The 23,419-nt window shown below is 59.4% G+C and overlaps 1 protein-coding gene across 2 annotated transcripts in view; it reads right to left on the bottom strand.

Moving 5' to 3' along the window:
- The window catches only part of FLT4 (fms related receptor tyrosine kinase 4), a 39,308-nt gene extending 17,357 nt beyond the window's left edge, over positions 1 to 21,951 (bottom strand). For both annotated transcript variants that reach the window (XM_051833789.3, XM_051833790.3), the window contains exons 1-15: positions 21,800 to 21,951; positions 11,363 to 11,459; positions 10,758 to 11,002; positions 10,454 to 10,566; positions 10,158 to 10,320; positions 9,865 to 10,004; positions 9,457 to 9,625; positions 9,040 to 9,157; positions 5,909 to 6,063; positions 5,666 to 5,828; positions 3,005 to 3,131; positions 1,845 to 1,953; positions 620 to 982; positions 329 to 475; positions 98 to 229 (exon numbers count right to left, since the gene is read on the bottom strand). In XM_051833789.3, the coding sequence (XP_051689749.3) occupies positions 98 to 229; positions 329 to 475; positions 620 to 982; positions 1,845 to 1,953; positions 3,005 to 3,131; positions 5,666 to 5,828; positions 5,909 to 6,063; positions 9,040 to 9,157; positions 9,457 to 9,625; positions 9,865 to 10,004; positions 10,158 to 10,320; positions 10,454 to 10,566; positions 10,758 to 11,002; positions 11,363 to 11,459; positions 21,800 to 21,857 (2,299 nt within the window). In that variant the 5' untranslated portion in view covers positions 21,858 to 21,951. The remainder of the gene's footprint in view (positions 1 to 97; positions 230 to 328; positions 476 to 619; positions 983 to 1,844; positions 1,954 to 3,004; positions 3,132 to 5,665; positions 5,829 to 5,908; positions 6,064 to 9,039; positions 9,158 to 9,456; positions 9,626 to 9,864; positions 10,005 to 10,157; positions 10,321 to 10,453; positions 10,567 to 10,757; positions 11,003 to 11,362; positions 11,460 to 21,799) is intronic.
- Positions 21,952 to 23,419: the final 1,468 nt, after the last annotated feature.

Here is a 23,419-nt window from a genome sequence, read left to right as displayed (position 1 = left end):
GCAGAAAGGGGCAGGTTCTGGTGCGCGCCGCGCGCAGGAGGGGCCGCGGGGAGCCGTACCAGGGCGCGTGGGTCGAGGGTCGAGGGGGCGGCCGGACCTCCCACAGCTACGCTGGCGGAGGAGTTGACGCAGCCCTTGGCGTTGCACACGCTGCACAGATAGCGGCCCGCGTCCTCCTCGCGCACGCGCTGGATGCTCAGCCTCTGGTTCGAGTCCGCGAGGTCGATTCCTGCGGCAGGTGAGTGGCGGGTCGGGCTCAGGCGGGTCCTGGCGCGTGGGACTCGCAGACCGCCAGACCCTGCCCGCCGCCTGGGGCTACCCTGCCCACCAGATTCTTCTTGCAGCAGCCTCTCATCTTTGTACCATACGATGCTGGGCACGTGTGCCCCGGCCACCGCGCACCGCATTTCCAGCGAATCGCTCACGTTCACCAGGAGATCGGTCAGGTTCTGCGTGAGCCGCGGGGCTTCCAGGGCTGGGACAGGGGGTCGAGAGAGAACTAAGCAGAGCTAAAGAGAGCACCTTGGGGTTGGGCGCAGATGATGCGGAAGAGGGGCAAGGGAGGAAGACAGGGATGAGGTGGAGCTGGTGAGGGAGGGCTCCCCGCCCCGCGCCTCACCCTGCACCGACAGGTACTTCTTATGGCAGTGTTTGTCGCGGCTGCGCCGGTCCTGCACCTCGCACACGTAGTCGCCCTCGTGCTCGGGGGCCACGCGGGGGATGCTCAGGCTGAGCGTGGCGTGGCGCGCCCCGGGCTCCGCCTCCTCTAGGCTGGCGGCCAGCGGCGTGGCGAAGAGGTGCACGTTTTTGCAGTCGAGCAGCAGCGGGTTGCCCTGCGCGTCGTGCAGCGTGGACAGGTTGAGGCGGTACCAGCGCAGGTGCTCATAGGTGAAGTTGTCGGCGCGGCAGCTCAAGCGCACCGCTTGGCCTTCCAGGGGCTCCTCGGACGGCTCCGATTCGATGCTGAAGCCGTCAGGGATGGCTATGGAGGGCAGAGGAACCCCTGTGACTCTGCTGGGAGCTCGTTCCTTTTCCCTGTCAGCCTTTGAATTCACTCAGATCTCAGCAGAGAGTGTGCACCACATGGAGCAGGGCCCTCTCCACTCCAGGGTGTCCTCTCGGAAATCAGCCCCGTAGCTCCCCTCCTGCCGCCATCTCTCTCCTGGACAAGCCCCATTTCTCCCCGGAGCCCAGATGTCTGTGAGTGCCTCTCACCACACTCATCCGGGACCTGACTGTCTTTCTCCCTACTGACCACACCCTGCGCCATCATCCTCTCCTTGCAGTGGTTTCCCCACTAGCTTGGCCCTGTCGTCCTGATGACCTTTTGTCTCTCTGGCTGCTTCTGGTCAGGTTCTGGTGGCCCCTTCTCTCTGGCTCCATGCCTCTGGAGGTGCCCTCATCTACCCTCCTGGGCCCATGACTGCCTACTCCTGGGCTTCTTGGCTGTCCTGAGGGCACTAACACATTTGAAAATCTGGGTCAACTCTGGAACTCCTCTCCTCTGAGCAAAACACATCAGTGGGCTGCAGGGCTCCAGGGCTTGGGGTCGGGGTGGGTTGGGTGACAGGGAGGTAGGGCCAGGTGGGGCTTCTGGGAGCAGGAGGACATCCCTGAGGGCAGAGCCTCCAGGGCTGGGGGGCAGAGAGTACCATTCCACTCTGTTGCACCAGGACCTGTCTAGATGCTGGTGATCTCAACTCCCATGATGACCCAGTGGGCCCGCAGGCCATGGATATCTGTCTTGGGCATCCTACCGTTGCTTGAAACTCAGTGCCTCCTCACCCGGATTCTGACCCTGCACCCAGGCCTGCCCAAGGGATGGGGGCTCTCGGGCCACTCACTGGTCACGTAGAAGTAGATGAGCCGCTCGTCCCGGCCCACCTTGTTGGAGACCACGCACTTGTACATGGCAGACACGTTGGCATCTTGGATCACCAGCTTGCTCACCGTCTGGGCAGAACACAGGCAGGAGGTGGGTCCATTTCTCCTGAGTCCCCCTCCCGGGACCTCCCTGTCTGCACAGGGGCCTGCTGTGCCCACCAGAGTAATGGGGGAAGTGGAGGCACTGGGAGTAGGGATGACCGAAGCACTGAGGCGGGACTGGGAAGAGAAGACGAGGCTCTCGGGCTGTCCAGCACAGGCAAGAGCAGCACATGGATAGCTGGCCCAGGCTGCAGCTGAGGTCAGAGGGCAGTGCGTGGAAGACCAGAGAGACCTCTGGCACTAAGGAGGAGTCAGCAGCCTGCTTGCCAAAGGAGTCAGCTCAAGCCAGAGCGACACTTCAGGCTGTGGTTGCACGGAGAGTCCAGCCCCTCCTGTGCTGGGGTCAGCAGCTGCGAAGTGTGTGAGCTCCTTGTGCTTGCCGTGCCCACATCGGCCCATGGGCTGTCCACAGCACCTCTCCTGTGGTCCTGGGGATTTGCCAGGGGAGAAGGTGGTCCCAGGATTCCAGAAGGACTCTGGCCTCAGGGAGTAGGAAGCTTGAGAAGGGTGGGGGTGGGGAAGAGAGGGCCACAGGCTCTGCCTATGTCCTAGGACCCCCACCCCCACCCCAAGCCGGGCACTTCCTGGCCAGGCCTGGAACAGGAAAAGGCTCTGGAGGTGTGTAGGAAAACAGGAAGTGACTGTAGGAAGTGGGTGCCTTTGTTCATTCCCCTCCCCCGCCTGGCTGCTTGTCAGCATTGCCCCCAGGCTGGTCCACTGGCTCAGCAGCCCTTCTATGGAGACCTGGCCAGCCCCCACCCAGTCCCTTCCTAGCCCTGGGGCCTGTGGGTAGCTGGGGTCACCTTGGATCTCAGCATCTTTGTGCTGGCAGCAGCTGGAGGCAAGGCCAGGCCCCGTCCACATGCAGGCAGAGGGGCTGAGGCCCAGATGTTGTAGAAAAGGTACCTGACCCTCAAGAACTATCTCTAATCCTTAGCTGGCCAGGTAGAAGCCAAGAGAGGCAGAAGAGGCCCTTTCCCCTCTCCTCCCACCCCCCTGGTGGCACCGTTGACTGTACCTTGTTCTTCCCCTCCACAAACTCTGACCAGGTGTCCAGGCTCTCAATGGGGTTTACAGCGTCCTGTGTGGTCACCTCCCTCCAGTCCTGGCACTGTGGCATGCGGTCTCGCTGCCGCCGCCGCCGGCTGCCAAGGATCAGGAGAGGCAAGGGTGGATGCAGGATATGGGCAGGGAGGCCCACAAAAGGGGTCAGGTTCATCTTCAGATTCATCTCCCATCGTGGTGAGTGAGGGGGATGGAGTGCCCTGCCCCTTGTCCTCCACAGGATGCCAGACACAGCCCTTCTGTGGCACTGCCCGTGCTCATGTGGGCGCCCTGCATCCTGCTTCTGCTGGCCTCTTCCTGCCCACTCCACCTTGGAGCTGCCTAGCTCACCAAGTCACCATTTCACCCTGCTCTCCCTCGCTCCCCCTTCTTGGAACTGCAGGCTCCCCTGCAGGCTGCTGTGCAGCCCCTGCACATCTAGCCTCCTCCTATGATGAGTTGGGCATTCCAGGGCCCCAAAAGAGGTCCCTGTCTGCCAGCACCAGGCAAGCAGGGGGCCCCAGGCCTCCCTTGCTTGGCACAGATCATGATAGTGGAGCCCTGGAAGGAAGCACATTTGCAGAGGCCAGTGCTAAGCTGCAGCCCACATGGTTCAACACAATCCCTTAGGGGCCTTGGACATTTCAGGCCGACAGTCACCCCTACTGAGCCTGTCCCCAACCACACCAGAGGTGCAGTCCTCACCTCCTGCCTGGGTTTCCAGCTTCTGTCCTTCTCTGGCCTGTGATGCAAGGGTCTCTGGCTACATGGCACACCTGCCCTGGCATGTCCCCTGCTCAGTTCCCTGGCTGGTTCCCTGGTGCTGTCAAGATCCTGGCCTGGGGCCAGTGCTGTGGCACAATGGGTTAAAGCCCCAGCCTGCAGCGCCAGCATCCCATATGGGCGCCAGTTCAAGTCCTGCCTGCTCCACTTCTGATCCAGCCTGGGAAAGCAGTAGAAGATGGTCCAAGTCCTTGGGCCCTTGCACCTACGTGAGAGACCCAGAAGAAGCTCCTGGTTCTTGGCTTTGGATTGGCTCAGCTGTGGCTGTTGTGCCATCTGAGGGGTGAACCAGCGGGTGGAAGACCTCTCTGTCTCTCTGTAACTCCACCTCTCAAATAATCTTTTTTTTTTTCTTTTTTTTTAAGACACTGAGCCACCTCAGCACCTGCTCCCCATGCCCTGCTTGTCTGAGCCCTCAGTCTGTCCATGTGCTGACAGCAAGCTCGGGAGGGTCCTGTCCCAGCAGAGGAGCACGCTGTGTGGTTCACAACTGGGACCTCGGGAGAGTCGCCTGTCTCCTCCTCTGTAAGGGGGATTATGAGTTGCATGGATTAGCAAAGCGTGTGCAGGTGCCTGGTGTGCCACACAGCTCAGTGCAGGTGTCACGGCTCTACCCAGGTCTGCCCCCTTGGCCAAGCACTGTCCTTGCTGCATAGAGGCCTGCCCTTTTGTCTGCTTCTGATGGTGCAATTATGGGTCTGGGGACTTTGTTCTCAAAGGAGGTGGTATGAGCTGGCCCAGCTCCAGTGTCCTGCCAGGCTTCTTGGATTGACAGAGAGAGAGACTGAGCCTGGCTCGGGAGGTGAGGCCAGAGATTGGCTACAGCAGGTTAGATGAGTTGAAATTGTTAAAATGCCCATACTAACTAAAGAAATCTACAGATTTAATGCAATCCTAGACATTCTTCACGGAAGTAGATAAACATTTTAAAAATTTGTGTGGAGGGGCTGGCATTGTGGCATAGCAGGTAAAGCCACCACCATGTGGGTGCTGGTTCCAGACTCATCTGTTCCACTTCAGATCCAGCTCCCTGCTAATGCACCTGAGAAAGCAGAAGATGGCCCAAGTGCTTGAGTCCCTGCACTTGCATGGGAGATCTACAAGAAGCTCCTGACTCCTGGCTTCAGCCTGGCCCAGCCCCAGCCATTGTGGCCATTTGGGGAGTGAACCAGTGGATGGAAGACCTCTCTCTCTCTCTGTCTGTTCCTCTCTCTGTGTAGCTCTGATTTTCCAATAAATAAATAAATCTTTATAACAAAATTCGTGTGGAATCACAGAAGACCCTGAATAGCCAAAGTGATCCTGAACAGAAAGAACAAAGCTGGGGGCAACGTGACAGCTGACCTCAAAGCTCACTACTGAGCTCCCTTAACCACGATAGCTTGGCACTGGCATAAATCAGACATGCAGCCTTGGAGGCAGAATCCACACACCTGCCACAGAGCCCTGAAAGAAACCCACATATCTGCAGCTGATGTGTCTTCAACTAAGCTGCTGGGGAACCCATCCTGGGGACAAGACAGTCCGTTCTATACATGGGACATGGACAACCAGAAATCCACATGTGAGAGAAGGTATTAGACCTCTGTCTCTCACCTCTTTCAAAAACCAAATGGATTAAAAGGTTTAAATATGAGACCAAAACTAGGTTTCTAGAACCTACTTGAAGAAAACAGAGAGAAAGTTTCATGACACGATCTGGGTGGAGATTTTTATGAATAAATCCTCAAAGGCACAGGCAACACAAGCAAAGATGGGGTTCAGGTTTAGAGCAGGGTTCCGTGGGCGGTGGGTGAATGGGGTTGGGGCTGGGATCGGGACTGGGAAGCAGAGGGGCTATGGCCGTACTCACAGGCTGTGCTGGGCAAACGTCTTGCAGGGTGTCCAAGGTCTCCAGTGCCACTGGATACCGAGTGGCGGGGGCACCCCGGAGGCGGTGCAGGTGAGGGCCTGGCGACTGTGGCGGGAGTAGATGCTGGGGGAGGCGGCCTCCTTCTCATGGATGTGGGGGGGCACTGCAGGGCACAGGCAGATGGCTGGTCAGCTGGCCTGCCCCCAGACACCTGGGCCCAGCCCTGGCCACGGCCCCATGTACCATTCACCACCAGTTGCAGGCTGATGTTGCATCTCAGGCTGGCTGCAGAGTTCCACAGGGCAAGGGTGTAGATGCCCGCGCTGGCTTCAGTCACCTCTTTGAGTACAAGGGCGTGTGGACTGTGGCGCCCAGACACTGCCTTCCTGTCTTTGTACCTAGAGGCCAGGAGGGGAGTTCAGTGACCATGTGGATCCTGCCTTAGCTCCAGCTGGTAGTCCCATCCCCTCCAACTGTGATGCAGCTGTCCCTTGAAATCCATAGGACCCTCCTGGATTCCAGAATCTACTGCTGTTTGAGTCCCTTATGTACAATGGCATGTAGGATCTGCATAGAACCTGTGAAATTATTGTAGCACTGGATGACTGATAATGCCTAACACAATATAAATGCCATGCAAAGTTGTGCTGTATTGTTTGGGGAATAAGAATAAAACATTCTGCACATACTCGGTACAGACACAATTTTTTTCCTCCCCAAATATTTGCTATCCCTGGTGGGTGGAATCCATAGAGGTGGAACCCATGGCAGGTTCATGTTTACTGCTGGGAGGAAGGAAGTAAGAGCCCTGAGGCTTGTCCTGCAGTCCAGGCTGCTGCACACTTGTTCCTGGGCCAGGCCGAGAGGGCCCGGCAGCGGAGGTGATGTCCCAGGCCTGATCTGCCTGTTCCCACAGCCGCACCAGGCACTGGGCTTGGGTCTGGACTCACTTCCAGAGCCTCCAAACTGTTTTCACACACAGTGAGAAGAGACCATGACTCGTGTGTGGCAGCCTCCTTCTTCTCCCTTGCCCTGCCTGTGGCCATGACCAGCCCTCTGCAGCCAGGGTCACCAGGCCCAGTCAGGAGGGTCCTGCCCCCTGCAAGTCTTTGGCAGCGGCTCTTCCACACTGACTTGGGGACCAACTGCAGGGGTGTCCGTTGGTCCTGTCCTCCTTCAGGACCCCGGGAAGAAGATTCAGTCCCCATGCAAGACAGCCCAGATCCTGCCCACGAGGGGCGGTCCCTGCCTGGCTTTCTGCCCCCCGCCTCCCGAATCTGCCTGTTGTTGATTTCTCTAGAGCTGGGCACCTTGCTTGCGTGTCAATCTCCATTCGGGGCAATCAGCACATTTCCTTCCTCCTGCTTCCTTGGGGTTTGGCTATTCCGCTCATCAGAGTAGCCCTACTCACCATCTTGATTAGACAGCCCTAGTCAGAAACAGTGGTTCCTGTGTGTAGCTGTTGGCTGCCACTCCCACCCCACCTCCACTGAGCTGTGAGCCCTGGGGGTGGAGATTGTTTCTTCACCGCTGTACCCAGCACACGGAGGTCCCTTGCAGCTAGGTGCCTGCTGTCTGGGTGTCAGAGGCCTCATATCTCAAGGGGGCTCCTCCCCAGTCCTGAGCCAGACTTTTTGCAACCTGAGTGCTGGGAAATGGTCCCCTTGGGACATGTCGGCCAGAGAGGTGCTACGGTGGGGTCTGGGAAAGGGGCGCAATGCCCCTCTGGCAGAGACCAGAAGCGAGAGCGGTGTAGGGATCTGCTTTTGACTCTCCGCTGTGATGCCATGGCTGGGACTAGAGGCAGGTGATTGGTCTGGGATCACAACGCAAGGCAGAGCATGGGTGGAGTTGAGGCTGTGCTGTCTGCCTAGCTCTGGCGAACAAGGCTGCAATCCTGAGTCTGTCACCAGCCAGATCTGCGACCCCAGGCAAACCCCTCACCACCATAAGCTACTGTGTCCTCCCCTAAAAACTGGGGAAACCAAATGCACCTTGCAGTGGGCAAGGAGCCCAGCTGCAGCAGTGTCAGTAGGTGGCACTGCTATTGTGCTGGGCATGCTGTGGGGCTTCTAAGTGTGGCCTGCCTGTCTGTCCTGGAGGCCTTCCCTCCATGTACTGGTGTGGTCCTCATTGGAAGATGGCACCTGTGGGGCTATGCTGGCCACTGGTGCCCTGGGGCAGCTGAGCGCTTCCTGGAGGCAGGTATTGGCCAAGCCGGAGGAGAAGGGCTGCACATGCTGCGAATGCTCCCGCAGGAAAGCCATGTGAGACTCATTGCCTGGGGAGTGGGCTGGAGACTGATGTGGCACAGCGAGTGGCTTGGGGGTCCCCACGTCCCCAGGAGCTGCACCTGTGAGTGAGGCTCCAGGCAGCAGCAGTGTCCTCAGGACCGTGCCCAAGGGCCCCTGTACTGCACCATGTGTCTCCAGAGGACCCCAGGATCTGTGGCTTCAGAAGGGTCATCCTGGGCCTTGGGTGACCAGGACCCTCCCAGGAAAAGCTTGCTTTTCCACCTATGGCCAGAGCAAGGGATATTGGCTCAGGATGCCTGGGCCTGTTGTTGCCCTGCTGGGAGGGTGGTGCCCCAGGCTGGGAGGAGTGTGGTTCCCTTGGTCAGAAGGAGGAGGACAGACTAGGAGGAGCTCCAGGCCCAGGTTGGACTGCTGTTCCTTTCCCTGGCTTGGACTACAGTGCAATGTATCAGGATTGGGACTGAGGATGGCTCACATGGCCTGAGGGTGTATGGGGTGGTGCTATGCCCTCCTGAGCTCTCTGGGGAGCACCTGGTGGGGTCAGAGCCACTACTAAGAGTCCCATCAATGCCTCTGGCACACTCTGCTCGGGGGGTACAACATTCTTTCAGCTCAGAGACTGGCAGCCTGGCCTCAGGCTTCCTGGATGCTCTCCTGCTCACTGCCATGCAACCCAGCTCGGCCCAAGGCTGGGCTGCATGACACTGGGTCAGAGCCACATAGCATCTCCAGATTTCTGGACAGGAGGCTCCTGGGAGAGGCAGGAGCTGGAAAGAGGCCCAGAGAGCCTGAAGCTGTTGCCATGGGGCAAGCCCTGCAGGTTACCCAGAGCACAGGTGGGCTTAGGGTACATAGGAAGCAGGAGACAACGCCTCATGTTGTGCCCATCACACCCACCCATGCCTGAGGGTGTTGTTCAAACTCTTCACAACTCGGCAGCAGCGCAGGCCACCTCCTTGGAGTTGGAATCTCGCCTCATGTGCACGCCCATTGGAGGTCTCCCAAGACAAAGTCCCCAGCAGGACTCAGCACATGGACTCTGGTGAGGAAGGACACTGCCTTTCTCATCCCTGGGCCCACTGTGGGCTGGGCTTGGCAGGGAGGTGCCGGGGAGCTTACCACTGGAACTCGGGAGGGGGGTACGCTGCCAGCTTCACGGGCAGCTTCACCAGCTCGTCTCCTGCGGTTGCCTCCAGGACAGGTCCTTTGAGCCACTCCACGCTGATGAAGGGCTTTTCTGCCAGATAGGAGGCATCAATGTAAATCCTGGGCTGACCAGTGCTGAAAGGGGGTGGGGAGTCGCAGCACGGCTCCTGCGTCCCCAGCAGCCAGACACTGCAGACTGGTGCTTGCTGGGCCGTCCAGCGCTCGGGAACTGGGCAGGGCCTTCCGCTCACCACCCTCCCTTCCTCCTGCTCAGGTGCAACATGACCTCTGACTCCAGGCCCCACTGCCCAAGGACCCTGGTTCCCCACCCTTGATGCCTGCCCCAACCTAGGCAATGTGGGGCACGAGAACCCTGAGCTTGGGCCATACCGTGCACGATGACCTCGGTGCTCTCCCGGAAGCGCTGCACGCCGTTGTTGGCCTCGCACACGTAGGGGCCTAGGTCACGCAGGCTGACGTTGTGGATGGTCAGGATGCTGGACAGCTCTGTGTGAGTCTGCTGGGAGCGCCGCTCGGGTACCCACTTACCCCGCTCTGCCTGCCCGCCCCAGGGGAAGCCCGGGGTCAGTCGCTGGGCCTCGGCAGGGCTAACCCACGGAGGGCACAGGCCCGGTCCCAACGGTGGGGGCTCCGGGAGCCTCAGACCCAGACCCAGATTTCTCCTTGGGGTGAAAGACATCCCCATCACGCTGGGGCACATGGGGCTGGCCGACCTCCTCCACGCAGTGGCCCAGAGCGCACCAGGCACAGGTAGGCGGGGGCAGCTGCTGAGCTCACCTGCTTGCCTGGGTAGTCCCAATCAAAGGTGACACCTGAGTTGAACTCGGCCCACACAGTGCAGTTCAGGACTAGCTTCTCCCCCACCAGCAGCTCCAGGGACTTCTTAGGGAACAGCTGGATGTCGTAGAGCTCGTTGCCTGGTGACACAGGAGCAGTTATCCCCCAGGGCTCTTGCGGGGCGGTGCACACAGCATGCCAGCTGTGGCAAGGACAGCACGCTTCCAGGTGGGTGTGGCCTGCATCCTCCTGCCCAGGCACTGGAGCAGTCATGGGGCTGGGTTAGTTACTACCTGTGATGTGGACGAGGAAGGGGTTGGACAGGAAGTCCCGGCCGCCCCACGTGGTCTCGCATTGCAGGTAGAGGGCGTCTCGCAGCAGCGGCGTTGGCACCCGCATGCCTTGGCGGTCGTCCCATACCACCTCCTGCCCATCGGGCCGCAACACTGAGTTTTGCTGCAGGGACATGGCCATCATCAGCAGCTGGTTGCTCCCTCTCTCCCTCCTGGCTAGGAGAGTGGCTGCCTTGCCCGGATAGGGCGAGAGGGCCAGATCCCAGGGCAGGGGTGGGGAGCTGGAGGCTGTGTACCGAGCGCAGTGTGACGTTGAGGCCAGGGACGGACACCAGGCAGGGCACCCACATGGAGTCCTTTCTGTTGACCAGGAGTGTGTCGGGCTTGTTGATGAACGGCTGCTCGAAGTCTGAGGAGAGGGTGTGGGTGATGGGGGAGACTCTGGCCAGGACTGGGGCAGCGAGGCAGACCCGTGGGACTTGCAGCTGCTGCTGCTGCCCGCATGCCACCCTCCTGAGCAGGGTGAGGCCCCCTTCCCTCCTGCCAGTGCCAGGATCAGCAGGCCGGCAGGGAGGGGATGCAGGGGCCTGGCGGCCTCACCTCTCACGAACACGTAGGTGCTGGCGGCTGTGGTGCCCTCGATGCGGGCCTTGATGTACTTGTAGTAGCAGTGGTAGCTGCCTGTGTTGTTGGCGTGCGCCTCGCGCAGCAGCAGTGCCTTGCAGTAGGGCCTGGTGTCACTGCCCTCGCAGTCTCGCATGACGCCTGTGTCCTCGCTGTCCTTCTCCTCCGTGGCTGGCACTGCCGGAGCCCCTGGCCAGGCCCACTCGAGGGGGTGCTGTCCCCTGGTGGGGGACCGGGGGAGGTCAGAAGAGGACAATCCCCAGAGAGCCTCCCTCAAAAGCTAAGCCTTGCAGATCGCTGTCTATGGCAGAGGACTGGATGGTGCAGGGGTCAGGTGCACACAGCACACACTCAGGGCAGGGCAGTCACGAGCCCCAGGGAGCCAGTGTCTGGATCACAGCTAGGGCTGCAGGGAGGCCACCATCTCTGGGCACACAGAGCCCCTGGGGGTGGGTGAGGTTGAGGCTGGATGAATGCAGTCTGCCTATGTCTGTAGGGCTTCCAGGTACCCACACTGGGGACAGGCTGCCTTCTGTATCCTCAGCCATCACTTCCTGCCATGGGGGAGGGGGCCCACATACCTGCAGGAGATGGACAGGCTGTCGCTGGTGTCAATGATGTACACCTCGTCTGTGATGTTCAGGGTCGGGGGGGTCATGGAGTAGCCACTCACCAGGCCTGAGGTGGGAGACAGGGTTAGTGTGGCTTGTAGTCTGGGATTCACCTGACAATGTCCATCAGGTGCTGTGAGGTCTTCTTGGCCCACGGGAACAGTCCCCAGCCTGGGGCAGGGGCAGCCTGGTCTAGCCATGTGCACCTGGAGTAGAGGCAGAACGGTTCCAAGACACCACAGCCTCCACCAGAGACTGCCTTGACGGCAGATCTGCCCTAGGGGAACTGTGGTCAAAGTGTGGACTGAGCCCAGGCACTTGGCTCCAAGCCAGCTGTGGTGCTGGCAAGGAGAAAGCCTCCTCCTACACTGGCCCTGTGATCCCATAGCTCTGCCTGAAGGCCCCTCCTTCTTGAACCCCAAGCAAACACTCCCTGATCATGGGTGAGTCTTGCACATTCTAGAGCCTGCCCCTCTGTTCCCTACCTGTGACCCCACCCTTGCCCAGGCCCCATGGGCGATTCTCTGGCCCAATCAGCTTCTCTGCACCTGCACAGCTTCCCACCGGCTGCCCCAGTCTCCTCCATGGGCTCCTGACCTGGGCCTCCCCCGACGCCTCATTCTCCCCATAGATCATCTCTTTACTCGCACAGAGAAACCTGTCTCCCTGGCTGAAACCCATCCTTGGCAGGTGCAGGCTGACTGGGACTCAGCCCTCTGTCCCACGGGACCCCAGCCTGCTGCCTGCATTTGTGCATGTTGACAGGTGTGGGTCCATGTTAGTTTCTGTGGGTCTGCGTGTGAGTCTGTTGTGTGTCCATGAGCATAGTGTGTGGCTTTATGCATGTACAGGGGTGCATATTTATGCATCAGTGACAGAGTGGTGTGTGCACCCACATGTACATGTATGTTGGGGGTGGGACTCTGGTGGGGTGGGTCGGGCCCCGCAGGAGGTCTGGGCTTGGTGCTCTGGCAGATGTATCCTGCCAGGGCCAACCTGAGACAACAGGAAGGGAGGACTCTGTGTGGCCAGAGGCCCAGAGCTGCGTCCTGTCCCTTCCCCCAAGTCCCTGTCCTGGAGGGGGGAGGGAGACACAGCCTCGTCTCTCGCCTCCAGTGATTTCTAGTCCCATAGGTCCCTTGGGGTTCCTGTATTCCCTTCCTGAGGCTCTCCTTCACAGGGTCCAGGGCATGTACCCCTGCCTTGGGGACCAGCTGCTCTTACTCAGGTGGCTCCTACCTCATCTGTGCCCCTTGTGGCTCCTGCTGTTAGAGCACATGGACTGAACTGTGATGGCCAGATCTGAAGACATCTTACTAATCCCCAAACAGAAGCTGATGAGCAATATGGTTCCAGCAGGTGAACACAGGAATGGCTGGATGGATGATGGAGGGAAAAAAAGACTGATGGATGATTGATGAATGGGTGGGTAGGTGGATGGGCAAATGAACGGATGGGTCAGTTCTGAGTGTGTGTATGTGTGTGTGTGTATGGATTCATGGATGGGTGGTGGGTATGTGAATGTGTAGGAGGGTGAATGGATGGATGAATGGGTGAGTAGATGGATGGATGGATGGATGAGTGGTGTGTGTGTGTGGATGGATAGGGGAGGGAGCCTTAGGGACAGTACACCAATAGAGGAAGCATCCACACCACTGTGCTGAACAGGACCATCCATAGTTCTTGCCGACCCTTTCCTCCCATCCCCGCAAGCTCGCCTTTGCTTTCACCAACCTTCCACAGTGCCCTCTGTGATCACCAGACTTTGCTGCAGACCCTAATGTCCTCTGATGGCTCCTCTCATCTTATCTAGAGCCTGGCTTTCTGGGGACATCACTGCCCTGGGGCAGTTGCTGCTATCACCCACATGCCTGAGGGGACGATTCCTGTACACACCTGATGGCACCACCCTCTCCCCCTCTAAACCCTTCAGCAGTGGCTGTGCTGCTCACTTCCCCTTATTCTCTGTAGACCGTAGCTCACCATCCCCTCCTGGCCCAACTCAGCCCATTCTACATGATGTCATCATCCACCGATGACTCACCAGCACCCTAGCCTCTCCCCTGGCCACGCACACTCATAGGCATGTTCTGAATCCTCCCCACCTTCAATCCCGCACTGGGGCCCATCTTCTCTCTTTCCTCCTGGCTCAACGCCCCTGTTCCACTGCCACTCAGCCCTTCAGCCTCATCAGAAGCCCATGCTCCTTCCTCCCACCCACGTGGCCCTGTCCTGGTCCATGGAGATCCATGGCCCCACAGTTGAATTGTGCCCTGAGGGGAATCCCCAGACTCAGACCCCCACCACCTTCCTGCCAAAAGCTCTTCCCTTGACAGTATCCATCTCCTCCCTTGGGACACGCTGTGGACGGCCACCTCTCCTCCCCCTGCCCATCTGTCTACCACCAGCACCTGTTGGGCCAGAGGCATCCCAGAGCCAGCTCCTGCTGTCCTGCTGGGGTCTGCGCAGTTGCACCCACCCCCTGCAGCAGCTGGAGCCCACCTGCCCTCTTCCACACCGTTATCTGTGGTATTTTAAAAACACAAATGGGCTACATCAGGCTTACTTTACCCCACTGTGGACTTCCCACTGCACTCTCCCAAAATCCAAACTGCAGACTGGGGCCTAGCCTTTCTACCTGCCACCTAATATTCATGTCCTTCAGCCACCATAGCCTCCAGACTGTTCTCAACACATCGGCTGCCCTTTCCTACCTCAGGGCCTTTGCACACACCTCTGCTCCCATCTCCTCTCCTCTTCCTGCACTGTGGCCTCCTCTCACCTGAGGCCTCAGCTTAGATACAACCTCCTCACATCCTACAAAAACCAGCTCCCTTCAGCTTCCTGGTGCTTACTCGGTCCTCTGACCATGACTTGTGGTGCTCTCATGAACTTCTTTGTGTGTCTAATTGTGTGCTTCTATGCCGTCCTCAGAGCAGTTTCAGTAGGGCAGGAACCAAGACAGCTCCCTTTTCTAGCCCACCCCATGGCTGGCACAGGCTGGCACAACAAATAAATGTTTGTTGAATGACTGAGTGCATGGTTGGGTGGATGGAGGGACAGATGGGAGGAAGGGAGGATGGACAGGTAGGAGGATGGACAGAGGAGGGGACATCCAACAGAACCTCCACCATCCATCTTTCTTCCGGCTGGAAGCGTGCCAGACCCCGTCATTCCCGTGGGAAAGATAGTCCCTGGTGACTGCACGCCCCTGGCCACTCAGCGGCGGGCCAGATTTGGGCCTAACACTGCTGTGTCCACAGGCTCTGGGGCGGCCCAGCCCCCACCTGCAGCTCTGAAGAAGGTGCATCCTTCCTGCCTGGCTGTTGTCTGTCTCCGCTGGCCTTCCCTTCCCGCAGCAGGAAGTGCTGTCATCCCGGCCTCTACCACACTCCCCCTGCCTTCCTGTTCCTGGCCTGGGAACTGGCTTCTTCCTTCCCCCCGCCAGCATGGCCCTGGCCCCAAGGCCTGCAGCAGAGGGGCCCGGGGAAGGCGCCGGCTGGGGTCAGCGGGCCAGAGCGCACGCCTCCTCTTCTCTGTGCTGTCAGCAGCCCTGGGACACCCTTTGGCCTGGGGCCATGGGGACCTGTGTGTCAGCCACAGGAACAGTGGACAATGGGTGTCCTGCTGCCTCCTGCGGCAGCACCACCCCTCGGCGAGGGACGGGGTGGGTGGGAAGTCCTGTGGGTATGCGCTGGTCATGAGCCAGGCAGTGGCTGGCTGTTGCTGTCTCATCTGGTCTTCCCAAAGCCTGGGAGCGGGGCTGGTAGGGATCACAGGAAGTCTACAAATGTGAGGAAACAGGCTCCAGCCCTGGCAGCAGCGGGCAGCTCCGCAGCTGTGCAGTAACAGGCCCGTCCCTGCAGGGGGCGCCCCAGCCTCCTTTCCACAGGCACAGGCTGGAAGGGCTCAGACAAGAATCTGGCCCCTGTGGGCCTCAGCTCCTCCAATCTGAAGCCCCAGAGCCGCTCCTCCTCCGCAGGAGAGCACATGGCCACCTGGGCCCTGGTCACTGCACTCCCCCCTTCTGGGGTCTGTTCCCTGCATGGCCTGGTCCCTGCAGACAAGGCCCTTTAAAGCACCAATGCCAGGCTTCAGAAAGATCTCTCCTGGGAAACTGTGGCACAGGCAGAACTGAAGCAAGAGAGTGAGGCTGACTTTCACTTCATGGACATCTCGGTGTGGCCCTGGGGAACTGCCATCCCCTCTGCCCTCCATCCCACACAGAATTCCTATTTTCCTCTGCGTCCACCTCTATGAGATTTGGGGACATGGTCTAGTGAGACAGGGCCTGGTTCTCTCTGCAGTGTTGGGGACAGCACTGCTCCGAGCTGCTCCTGGGAGCTGTTCCTAGGAGCTGCTCCTGGGAGCTGCCTGCAGGTGCATAGCTGAGTCCACAGGGCAGTGAAGAGGGAGAGGGCTGGGGTCACAGCAACATCTCTCCCACAGCTTCCCTGAACTCAGCCTGCTGCCTGGGCTCCGTCCCCCACCTCAGCCCAGCAGGATATCAGGACCTGAGGGTGCCTTCACCGGCTCTTCAAAGCCATCTGAACCCAGAGATGCCCTCGATATGGCCTCCTGGCAGCCCCCACCATCCTGGCTGGCTGCATCTCTCAGTCCTGCCACATCAGGACCTCGCCCACTGCCCTGCCTGGGTTTGCCTTGTGCCCTCTGCCCTCCTCTGCTGCCCGGGCCCAGTCAGTGTGCTCCAAGGCCTGTGCACCTATCCCTGGTGATGAGGTCAAGAGCATCCAACCCCTCTCAGCTATGATCTGCAGCAAGGAGGGTTTGTGTCTCTAGGTAGTTCCCAGGCTATGATGGCATGGGCCATGACTGCCTCCCCAGGTCCTGCACACAACGACACCAGGATCCTCTGTGAGCTTGGAGGTCACTCTGGCTGAGAGTATGAGCAGGAACAAGGGGACAGCTGGCCAGGCATAGCTGGGCTTGAGGTCTCTGTGCATTGGTTCTTGGTCTGGGCAGAGTGGAGAGACCTGTGCCAGCTCTGTCTCTTCTCTGGGTCAGCCATATGCAGAGTCCTGGCAGGGTGGGGTTCCCCCCTAATTCGCGGGCAGTCCCTGTGCCTCCAAACCTGCAGTGTGAAGGCCAGGAGGCCACCAGCCTCCCACTTCACCCTGTAGGCCTGGGATGGCTGCAGTGGGAGGGGCTGTGGCTGGATCCCATGATGCCCCTCTCTCTGGCTGCAGGGCTTTAGGCAAGTTGCTTCTTCTCTCCAAGCCTGTTTCCCCACTGTGAAACAGGGCTTGCTAGGACCCACAGGCTGCAGAGAGCACAACAGCACCTCAAGAAGCCCCGCGAGCAGAGTGCTACCAGCTTTTGCACACTGAGCCTTTGCTGTCACCACCTGCTGAGTGTGAGGTCGGAGCAGAGGCATGGGGGTCAGGGAACACCTTGCTGGCACAGATGTGGTCTTTGTAACCTAGGGCTTTGTAGGTGGATTAGGAGCTTGCTGGCCCAGGAGGTGGCATCGGTGGTGGGGTGGCTGGGAATGCCAGGCTCCTGCCCCTCCCCTCCGCTGGCTGGGCTAAAGAAGCACTTGGCAGTCATAGTGTTCAGACACGTACACTGTCCTGGCCACAGGGTGATCTCTCTCCCCTCTTCTCCCCCTGTCCCCACCATCTGTCCAGCTTCAGTGTCCCTCCCATGGACCAACCCCTGGTGTGGCCCCAATGGTCCCGTCCTTACCTGACGTACTTTCTAGAACACTGATCCCTGTCCGGCCTAAAACCATTCCCAGCTTCCCAGCTGTTTGTGGCTGGAATCTGAACACCTCTTGGTCTCCTTGCCCCTCACTCAGTGCCCTGCCCACCCCAGAAGACTTCACCATCCATGTGACATCCATGACGTCACAGCTGCCCCCCTTCTCAGAGCCCCTAGGGAGGCTCCTCTCCTCCTTGTAGCAGCTGCCTGAGTTCCTGTGCCTTCTCACCCTCGCACAGCCAGCATTGGGCTTGGCTGGTGATTGGCCCAGGACTGGCCCGGAGGACCCAAGGGACAGAAAGTACCTAAAATATGGGTAGGTATAGAAGGTGAGGGAGGCAGTGCCAGGAAAGGTGCAGCTGCCAGGTACTGGGGGAGGGGCACATCAAGCGAGCAGTGGACCTGGGGGGCAGCCGATCTTACAAAAGGTCTCTAGGGCATCAGGGTCCAATGTCCGAGAGGTGGCATCCATCCACCACTCGAGGGATTTCCTTGAGGAATGCAGCCAGCTACCTGCCCTGCCACTCCCTTCTTATCCCTTGATCCCCATGGCATTTGGGCCAGACACCAGACATCGGCCACCTCCGTGACCTGAGCCACTTTGCCACTAGCATCTAGTGAGCTACTGGCTCCTTTCATCTCAATTTCCCAGCTTCTAGGTTGGGTCCAACTAGCCCTAGTGGGAGGCAGTTTGTTTAACCATTTCGACACCGAGGCGTGTTTACTGTTAGAAATTCAAGCATGGGTGTGGCAGGCGTGGGCCCTGCCTCATCAAAGTAGTCTCTTCCGTTTTATAGAACTGAGGGCAACCTTGGTCTGAGAGAGAATAAAGTCTTCCCTAAGCCCATCCGAAAGCCTGGGTTTTACATAGAGAGCGGGATGCAGAGCACGTGGGAATGAAGCCCCTTCCAGGCCTGGCAGACCTCTGGGGGTGGTGTGTGTGTGTGTATGTGTGTGTGTGTGTGCAGCACCTTCTGCCTGGCTTCTTAGCTGCCCCCCTGCAGGGCATCTGTGGGGCTTGGGAAAAGCCATGGTGCTGGGGTCAGGATGTGCAGTGGCTGCCACTGCTAATCTTTTGGGGACCACACCTGTGATGCAGACGGTCCCTTGGGGGCAGCCAGGGAACAGTGGGAAGGCTGAGCCAGGACTGGACCTGCCGGGGAGCTGGGGTACCTGCACACCCCATGCAGGTGGCAAGGGGGAAGGGGCCTGAGCAGATGCTGAGTGCCCAGCGCGGAGCAGCTGCCCTGGTCTCCCTGGGGTCAGGGCTCTGCTGGCAGCCAGCAGGACGAGCTGTGTTATCAGACAGCCCAGCTGGCTCAGAGGTGGCCCCCACTGCTGCTAAATCGGGGCCACCGGCTCCTGCCGCAGGAAGAGGGAAACGCAGGCAGGATGTCCTCTTCTGTGGCCGACAAGTCCTTTCCCATGAACCCCTGCTGACCCTGTGGGCCACGTGGCGGGGCTCCCCCATCTGCCACCCCGACCTGGCCAGCCACGGACCATGGTGGGGCTGGGCCTGAGGTTTGCCCTGCCCCCCGCTCTCCACCAGAGCACTCCCCCGGAGTGCCTCGGTGACGAATGCCCACACTTTCCTGCTCCCACACTGTCCCCTCGGCGTGACCGGAAAACTGAGATCTCAGAGGAAGCCAGTGTCTGAAAAAGATCGAAACTCAGGAATCCCTGGCTCCAGCCGGGACCTGTCGCCTGGGTCTCACTCAGATGCCGAGCCAGGGAGAGTGAGGGTCCTCTGGAGCCCTCTGCCTGCCCACTCCCCCACCTGCAAGGGGAGTCTCAGAGGGCCATGGGGCTGAGGCTAGGCCTAGGCAACAGGAAATCCGCCCAAATGCCAGCAGGAGGGATACAAGCCAGCACAGAGAAGAACCTTCCTCCTCACACTTGGACCTCACTCATTTTCCTGGATAACCTCATTCCACTCTGCCCCATCACACCTGCGTGCTCCCAGCCTTCCTCCCTCCTTGTCTGGCCTAGTCACGTGACCTGGGATCTGCAGGACAGCCCGATGGACACTCTACGGGGAGGCCATGGGTTCCTTCCTCCTTCCAGGGTCCCCACCTGTTGCACAATCTCAGGACCCCCCTGGTGCTCTTCCCTTCCACCTGCCTTGCAGAGAAAACGGCTTCCTTGCTGCTGCTGCCTTGCTGGCTCCTGTCACTGTCCCCTGTGTGTCTGACTGTCCTCTTGTCTCATTCACCAGATCTACTTTCCTGCTTGTGGCACTTTGAGACGGTCGTTGCCCTGCCTGGGGTTCCCTTTCCTGGAGTTCTGCAGGAAGCCGGTGGCTGGAAGTGACATCGCCTTCCTGTGCAGTCTTACAGTCACCTGCTGGCCGCACAGAGGCTGCTGAATACTTTCATCTCTGAGCCACGGATGTCTGTTGCCATGTCTGTGTCCCTGCCAGTCTGGCATCGGGAAACCCCTGCAGAATGGGTGCAGGTCCAAATCCTCCCTCAGCCACCCTGAGCAGGCACCGTGGTTCATGGCTTGTATGAATTGCAATCTCCTTCCTGGGCCAGTGAGCCACTGCTTGGGGTCAGGGTGGGGAGGGCATGCTGAGGAGTAAGCCAGATAGTTCATCGTCTTGGGCCTGGTCCTGGGGATGCTGTGCACTGGGGAGGCAGCAGGGCCCCTCAGCCGCAGTCCCAGCCTCAGGTCTGCACTGGAGTCTGCAGAGCACTTGGGCGCCTGCATCCTGCCTCATCCCCTTACACTGCTGTCCACCTTGGGCCTGCGGTAGGGCTGAGGGGCAGGGACTGGCTCCTGCATGACTCAGGCCACAGCAGTAGCCAGTGTCCTCAGCCTCCTGTACACATCCCTGAACTGACCGGCAGTGCACACAGCCCTCTCTCTGCAGGGACTCTGCTGGGATGGGACTGTGGACCTGGCTGGGTTGTGAACCTGGCAGTGCAGCCCTGGCATGCACAGCCCTTGGGGGCTGCCAGCCTGCTCCACTGCTGTTCGCAGGGAGGTGGAGGTGCAGGTGCAGGGAGAGGAAAAGGAACTGAGGCCACAGAGCAAGGCACTTTGGGACACAGCAGGGGCCAGAGTTCACTTCTATGACCATTCTTATACCTTGGAGGGTCAGCTTAGGGTTATCAGGCTGCTCGCCTGCCTCCTGCTCTGGCTATCCTGACACTTGACAGTACTTGGGGGTACAGGACACAGCACCCCTTAAGACTCAGGGCTTTTAGGGTTCTGCTTAGCGCAGCTGGGGCTGGAGGGAGGTGAGTCTCTGTCTCTTGTCATTTCCCTGCCAGCCTGGGACACCTCCTTTCCTGGGTGTCTCCTTGTCTGTCCTTTGCTGGTCGATTTGATCAGTCACCTGCACGGACTGCGTGACATGGCCTTGCCTCTTGATGCGCCTCCACCTCCCACACCCTCTGGCCTCCCCAGGTTCTTTCCTCCTCCTGTGGAATCTTCCTCATTTCTCTGGAAGCTCCCCTCCCCCCGGGCCTCCTGACCTTAGTGTCCTCTCTTAGACCCTTGCCTCTGCTTCCTGTCCAACGTCTCAGTCCAGCCTCTCTCCCAAGTCTCAGTTAATGTAGCCTGAAGGTGGGGGGGGGGGGACAGCTCCCATTCCACACCCAGGCGGTCCAACCAGGGCCCCATTCACTCCTCCACTCACACTCACTCAGTCACTCAACACACACAGCCAGAGCACCTGGGAGAGCCTGGCCATGGGATGGGTGCAAGGGTCCTGGGAGACCCTCCTCCCCCAGGCTCAGCCACGCCTCCCTCTCCTCCCCTGTCCTGGGTCCTCCGACCTGGGGGAGGAGGGGACAGAGAGAGCAGAGCTGTGTGGTCCTAGAGACCTGGACCAGAGGAAGCAACAAAGCCACCTCCATCCGCATATCTCTCCCTTCAGGCCTCTTCACGCCTCCCTGCACCTGGGGCACCCAAGAGGCCCCGTGCCTGGTGATTCCCAGAGCCACGCCATCTCCTCTGCGGTCCCATCCAAATCTCCACTCCCGCCCACACCTGAACTCTCTCCTCCGACCCTCGACCCTCGGCCTCAATCTCCACAGCCCCCTTTCCCAACACACCTGCGCTCTCCCCCCAAGGGCACAAACCCAACCCCGCTTCTCCTCTGCTTGGTGGCAGACTCTGCCTTCTAGTCCAGGCTCCTTGGTCCTCCTTCCTCCTGTCCCCTCAAATCCGAAGAGTCCTACGTTTCTGCCCTTTCTGCAGCGCTGGTCGCCCACGAGAAGCGGACCTTGGATTCGCCTTAAGTCCGTGCCGGCACCTGCGCCCTCGCGACCGAGGTTGCGCCGCGGAGGTCCAGAGCCCCTGCGCCTGCATCGCGCCTCCCGGCTGGAGGAATGATTTCCAGAGCCCACGAGAAGCGAGCTCAAGCCTGGGCCAGGCCAGGTCGGTCGCTCCGGCTCCCTGCGACGCCCCCGGGGATTGCGGGCCGGGCCGTACTGCGCCGGGACCCAGGGAACAAGGAGAGGGGAAACGCAAGATCCGGGCTACGGCTGCAGCCCGACGGAGCTCGCTCCGAGAACACTGGACGCAGGAACCGGTCGGGCACCCAAGGCGCAGCCCGCTGGCCTCTCCGGCGCCGGGACAAAAGTCCCGCAGACTCTTCCTCCTCGCCGCGCTCCGGGCCCGCGGATTCCTGCCCGTCCGCGCCGCGCGTACCCCCTTCACCTCCAGTCCCGCGCTCACCGTCGAGGAATCCGAGGCAGAGCCAGAGGAACAGGCCCGGCGCGGCGCCCCGCGGCATCTCCGGCCGCTGCGGCGCGGGTGCGACCTGCGCGGCCGCAGCTAGGGGCTGGGAATGAGGGCGCCTTCGGGCAGCCCGGGGCGGGCCGGGGCGGGGCCGTCGCGGAGGCGGGCCGGGGCGGGGAGGGGGGCCCTCCGACCGCCCCTCGCACCTCGCGCAGGACCTCCCAGCGGTTGCCGGAGAGTGCGGGGTCGGCGAGAAGGACCTCAGCTTTGCTCGGCCCCTCTCCAGAGCCCGCACTTCCCAGTCCGCGGCGTCCTTGTCCGGCGTGGCCGCCCCGGGCAGTGGAGGTCACTGACGATGCCCACCCCTCGCCACGCTGGGAAGCAGCTGGGGCCTGGCACCAGGGATGGACGGAAGGCGGTCGCTCACGTTTCTCCGTCCTTTGACAACATTGAGCGCCGCTGCTTGAAACAGCAGTCGGTCCCATCTTCGTCACCGTCCCGCAGATGTCCGCTTCCCGAGCGGGAGGCGTGCATGGGGGCTGCGCCCGTCCCCGCCTGCAGGCCTGGTCTCCGCTGTGGGTCCTCTCGAGGTCTCTGTGGCGGACTCGTGCCCACACTGGCCCCTGGGGTGACACCGTGCTTTCTGGCCTGGCCACCCTCCCATATGCCTCCTTTCTGTTTTCAGTTCTCCCTCTCAACATTTCTTTAAAAATAAGTCCTGCGACGATGACCGTCTCACCGTCTTCCCTCTGCGTGTGCTCACTTGGTTCACACTTCCCCATGGGTCCCCAAAGCCCGTTTATCTTCGCCCTCAAATGATCCCAGAGGGTCGGCTGCAACCACTACCGCTCTCAAGGACGAGGCAGCACTGAGAGTGTTAAGTTGGAATCGTGGAGACCGTTTTGCTGATTTAATAAGTAACGTTGGAGGAATTAAGACAACCAAATAATGAATGGGTAGACTTTTTTCCCTTAGTCCTATATTTTGTTGCTTTCTTTCAATTTTAAAACAAAACTTACTGTGATATGTAACACTTGGGCGAAGTATATAAGACATCGGTGTATTATAAATGTGAATTTTAGAGCAAACACCCATATTTGCACTACCCAGGCCAAAGGATATGGAATGGCACTGGCATTCCAGAAACTGCCTGCCTTCCGCCCCCACCCCACCAAAGATTTCCACTATGATGGCTTTATCACTTTCCTGCTTTTTTCATTATTTCATGAAATAATGCTTTGCTTATTTAAAAAAGTGATTTAAATAGATATGTAGCAGATATATTTAATCCTTAAACACTTTTGTGAGATTCATCAATACTGCTTTGCTCACTTGCATACTGTAGAATAAACAGTTTATTATGCATCTACTACTGATGGAAGTTGTTGCCTGCTGTTACCAGTTTCCAGCTTTAGCTGCTATGAACAGTTTTGCGTATTTCCTGGTGTTTATGTGCCCTGTTCCTCTCTCTCTCTCTCTCTCTCTCTCTCTCTCTCTCTCTCTCTCCATAGCTGCAAAGTGGCAACTGTTTTATTCTGCTCTTGTTTTTATGGGTCAGGAATGTGAGAAGACTTGGCAGGGTAATTTCTGCTTGGGTCCCTCAAGCTGTTGTTGTCA

This window comes from Oryctolagus cuniculus, chromosome 6 (assembly GCF_051225735.1).
Source record: "Oryctolagus cuniculus isolate XC-2025 breed Fujian yellow rabbit chromosome 6, ASM5122573v1, whole genome shotgun sequence".
In the NCBI taxonomy this organism is placed as follows: domain Eukaryota; kingdom Metazoa; phylum Chordata; class Mammalia; order Lagomorpha; family Leporidae; genus Oryctolagus; species Oryctolagus cuniculus.
Note: the sequence above shows the minus strand (reverse complement) of the source record. Positions and strands in the feature narration are given on the sequence as shown.